The sequence below is a fragment of the Grammomys surdaster genome, unplaced genomic scaffold, assembly GCF_004785775.1.
Source record: "Grammomys surdaster isolate TR1022 unplaced genomic scaffold, NIH_TR_1.0 125780, whole genome shotgun sequence".
Lineage (NCBI taxonomy): Eukaryota > Metazoa > Chordata > Mammalia > Rodentia > Muridae > Grammomys > Grammomys surdaster.
Genome location: NW_021620611.1, coordinates 1,249,777 through 1,254,776, shown reverse-complemented (window position 1 = coordinate 1,254,776; position 5,000 = coordinate 1,249,777). Strand labels below are relative to the sequence as shown.

Here is a 5,000-nt window from a genome sequence, read left to right as displayed (position 1 = left end):
AAAAGTAGAGAATATACAAGGAAAAGCGAAGGCTGATTTTCCATTACTCTGGGAGACAAGCACCTCTAAGCCCGGTGAGGCTATCTCTTAGCAAGGTGCTAGCTCTTGGAGAGCTGCCCCCTGGGAGATGCTCAAGGCCGGCCTTTCAGTTAGAAACAGAAGACAGACATAAGCAGCTTCTTTGGGCTCGACTCTCAGATCTCTGGGCCAGTGTACCGCTCCAGGACTGTAAAGCCAAGGCGGGCTAAAAAACACTACGTCTCAGTTTCTAGGGGACGCATTAGAGAAAGCACCAGCCCCGCCCCTTCCGGTCCGCTCGCATCTGTTTCCCCCCCCTGGACCCACGTGTGTTTCGAAAGGAGAAATCTTAGGAGCGGCTACAGCTACCCTCTGTGAAATTGTCGCATCTGGACATCGCTAGGCCTCGGTGGCCAGGACATCGCCATGGTGGGAGGCCCGTTAGATTCCCCGGGAGGATCTGGTCGGGCGGGAAGTACAAGATCAGACCCCGGAGACGCCGGAGCTCTTAAGAGGCTGCGTGGGGCGGTGCTGGGTCATGGGTGCCTGCCCCGGGATAGGAGTGCTATAGCGCTTTCTTAACTCGCTTTGTGGCGTTGTCCACTTTTCCCGGTTTCTCGTTTTCCTGAGGGACTTAACTAATACTTTCTGGACCCACCCACCTCTGCCCTGGGGCAAGTGCAGATCTCCCCTGCCCAGGGCACAGTCACCCAGTAGGTGGCGCATGGCCCGCAGCCCTTTGGTGGCCTGTTCTGACCTTAGTCCTGCCTCTACAACTCCCATTTCTACTGGGCAACGATGCTGTTTTGTTTGTATTTTAAGACAGTAGTTACTTAAGAGTGTTCTAAACGATTTATATATAGCAGTATAAAGAGCTCATCCACAGCATCCGAGTTTAATTGACTTTATATGCGTGTGGATATCGGAAGACAGTTTTCGGAAGTCTGTTCTCTCCTTCCACCATGTGTATGCTTGATGTTTAATTTATTTTTTCATTTGCCCCTTTATCCTCCGTGTGTGTGTGTGGTTTTACAATTATTTTTTTATACATAGCCAATCTCAGATGGGTTTCAGGCTTGGATATGTCTTCCATCAGATTAATGCAAAAATGAGCAGTGTCTAAGAGAATTGTGTGAATGAAGAATTGGTGGATATTTTAATTACCAGGAGAGTTTTTGAGGGTTATTTTGAGTTTTATTTTAGCAAAGGAGACGTGAGAGATAACAAGTATAGTCTCAAGTTACAGTGTGGTGCATTTTGGTCTCCTGCCATTGGAGTTGTCTGAATGGATCATTTCTCTTATGATCTTGGGGAAACAGAAGACCGTTAGGATTAGTAACATATTTGGCCCGTCTCCTGATTCCTGTTGTGACTTCTCTGGCTCATTGTATCTTCAGAGGAGCATTTTGTGACTAGAGTCACTTAATGTATCTGACAACATGTGTCTTGTCTTTTAGCCTAAAGGACTGAAAGGAAAAATGGTAGGACGGGAAAAAAAAGTCATCCATCCGTACAGTAGAAAAGCAGCTCAGATTACAAGAGAGTCTCACAAACAAGATAAGAAGGAAAGGTAAGTAAGTGTCTAGTCCCGTTAGCACCGGGGAAAGGTTCATGTGTCTACTTAACAGGTGTATGTTCCTCAGTTTCCACTCCCTCTTATTGCTTTAATAAACATTTTCCCATTTGTTCTTGCACCACGGTATAAAAGGCCTCTAGTCTCACAGAGCAGACCTAAAACATAAGTTTAAGTAGCAGTTCTTGGTGAATGTGGTGTACAACATTGACACAGGTTAGAGGAAAGTTGAGGAGAGGTTCTATTTTATGGGAGTCATGGAAGACTCTTCATGAAGTCAATTAACATTTGAGCAGAGCTGAGACTACTGAGGAAGGCATCTCAGCTGTGCTGTGTATTCGAGATAACAAACAAAAGGAGGAATTTGTGCTTGGATATCTTGGGACTAGTGTTCTAAGGCAGGTTGGAGATGCCATGGTTAGGGAGCTGTTAGTATTTGTGGGTTCGGTGGATTGGGGCCAGGAGACTAGATCATTGAATGAATGCTGTAGATGGGAAAGAAAAGGCAGCCCAGGACTAAGGCAGCCTAGCTTGCCTTCCTTCTCAGAGTTGTGCAGGGTTTGGAGAGAAGTCTGCCACAAATACTAAAAGGAAAAATGTACCAAAGAACATTAAGGTGTTTGTAACAGATTTCTAAACCCTTGCTTTGGAAATTTTCTAATTTGTATACACTGTTTCTTACAAGACTCCAGGAGAGGGCCTGAGCCTGAGGGGGAAGATACTGACCAAAGAGAAACCGTTTCTGTTATTTTGGACTAGCTTTGCTGTTCCAGTGAGTGTAAGAGGCATCCACATAGTGGCTGGTGGAAACTTTGCACACTTTTATTGTATATTGATACCTTGCCTAAGACCTAAAGCCTCACCTAATAAAGCCTGGCTGTTTTACAGTGATTGGCTAGGTGTTTTCTAGGAGAGACAGTGATGGCAGAGTTGAGTTTTCTTTCTTGCAGGGGATGTGCCTTTTTAAAGTAATGATGTATGATGGCAATACTGAATTAAAATGGCCTTCAGTTTTCAGGTGGTCTTTATTACTGAACATTTTTGCCATTTTAACATGATTTACTACATCTGAGCAGTATAATTTTTTACCATTGCCTATCTGTGTATTTCACAAACTTCATTTGACGTGAGGTGCACCATGGGACTTACTAGAGCAGAGTTTTCTACTGAGAAGGTCTGAGGGACTGGGGTGAGCGCTTCCTGGTCTCTTCCAGGTGCTGCAGGAGCCCTGCAGCAAACACTCGTCACCCAGTCAGGCCTCTGTTTGCATTAACAGGATGGTTGTCTTTAGGCTTTTCTGGAGACACTGGCATGCAGAAACAACATTCAAGTGACAACTTGGCCTACTGTTTAAAAGATAATGATGGCATTCTGTGTGTTTTTTGTTATTAAGATTTATTTTTATTAAGTACAGTATATACGCAAATGAATTGGAACAAAGCTCCTGACTTCCAGAGTAGATGGCTAGTACTCCATACAGCTTAGCTTTGTAGAAACTTCATTCCTGTGCTTTATCACATGTGAAAGAATGTCAAAGTTCTCTGGGAAGTTTTTTTCGAAATATTTTTGACAGATTTCTAAGCCCCTGCTTTGGAAAATGTCTAATTTCTGTGCACCTTTTGGTTCAAGATTGAAGACTGAGAGGGCCTTGCGTCTCAACCTTATTGGTAAGTGGTCCGAGTGCTTCAGAATCTGCCTATAGTATGGAGAAGCTTTTGCTCTAAACCGTTTTCTCTCTTTATTATCTTTATCAGATGTTATTTTTTAACCAGACTTACTAAAAACGAATAAATAAGTACAGTATATACACAAATGAATTGGAACAAAGCTTCTGACTTACAGAGTAGACGGATAGTACTCCATACAGCTTAGCTTTGTAGAAACTTCATTCCTGTGTACCTGTAGTGCCTGGCTCAGGTTTAATCCTGGCTTCTGACAGCTAAGGTTCTGAAGGGTGTGGCTGGGTTAGCTTCCCACAACACGTACCGGAGGAAAAAGGTTTGCTTTGCGTGTACCTTATGGGTTTTAGTCCATGAAGCCGATCCGATCCTGCTGCTGTAGACTCATAGCAATGCAGAAAGCACTAGCAGAGGGGTGTGTGTTAGAAAGAGGTGCTTGCTTTATGCTGGCCAAAGAACACAGATTGGAGGGTCTCGAGTCCCAGCACCCCATAAAGGGTACTCCTCAGTGACGTAAGAGTGCCCATAGGCCTCACCTCTCAAAGGGTTGTCATCTAGTATGCCAGGTACTAGAGAACAAACAGTTAAGGTGTGGGCCTTTGGGAGCAGCCTAGAAGCAACTTACAGCAATGGCTTAAGCATTACAGAGCAGAGGGTTTTGGGTAATAATATGGGTGCATACATGTTCAGTCTCTGCCAGTAGCACAATCTCCCTCCCTTTCACTCTTTTTCCTCTTTCCCTTTTCTCCTCCTTCCTTTCTACCTACCCCTCTTTGTCTCTATCTTTCTGTGGATCAGATTTATTACTGATAAGTTTTACCGACATGTCCAGGTTTTTTCTTTTCATGAAACCTGGCACCTCTCTTAGGCATAACATGCTTAGTAGTGCTCCTTATAGTTTACTTAATTTCATGTGTAAGTGTGAAATAGTGCTGATCTTTGGTACTTCTTCATAGGTGACAAACTTCAGTGGTTTCACAGTCAACTGGATACAAAAAAAACGAGATATTCAAAGAAAGATGCCTGTGAATTAATTGAAAGGTAAATATGGGGCATACTGTGAACCAGGGATCAGAAAAGAGGATTCCAGCCTAGTTCTTAAGAGATGGATCTGCCCTCTGTGTTTGGACACCAGCAGATGGGATTTTCTTTTCTGTTGCAGTAAATCTCCAGCCCAAGAAGGCCCGATCAATAAAAACACAACTCAGATATTATAAGTACAAACTGCACGCCTGGATTGGGAAGATTTACCATGCACTACTCTATTCCCCATCTATGAGATCCCTTATAACTTGTGATTCTTCCAGGCCATGTCCTTCTCCATTGTCCTTCCACCCTGGGGGTTGGGGGAGGGAGCTTCTCTGCAGTTCTTCATAGGCCCCTCAGACCCAGTCAGCTTTTAATACACGCTGGTGCCATCTAGAGGGCTGCCCTAGCCATTGTGGGGGGGAGCAGTAAACTTTTATCTTAGGTTAGTTGAGTTCTAAGCAATAAGTTGGGTGCCAGTTTGTGGCAGTAAGTCTCCAACCCAAGAAGGCCGGATCAGTAAGAATGAACACAACTCAAATACTATAAATGCAAACTGCATGCCTAGATTGGGCAAAATTACCCCTTCACTGTACTTTTCTTTTTTTCCTTTCCTTTCCTTTCCTTTCCTTTCCTTTCCTTTCCTTTCCTTTCCTTTCCTTTCCTTTCCTTTCCTTTCCTTTCCTTTCCTTTCCTTTCCTTTC

General features: G+C 43.9%; 1 protein-coding gene across 1 annotated transcript in view; it reads left to right on the top strand.

Annotated features, from left to right (window-relative positions):
• The first annotated feature begins 324 nt into the window (after positions 1-324).
• The window catches only part of Tma16 (translation machinery associated 16 homolog), a 10,413-nt gene continuing 5,737 nt past the window's right edge, over positions 325-5,000 (top strand). The window contains exons 1-4 of the mRNA XM_028789077.1: positions 325-447; positions 1,476-1,588; positions 3,221-3,258; positions 4,227-4,311. Coding sequence (XP_028644910.1) covers positions 445-447; positions 1,476-1,588; positions 3,221-3,258; positions 4,227-4,311 — 239 coding nt within the window. The 5' untranslated portion in view covers positions 325-444. The remainder of the gene's footprint in view (positions 448-1,475; positions 1,589-3,220; positions 3,259-4,226; positions 4,312-5,000) is intronic.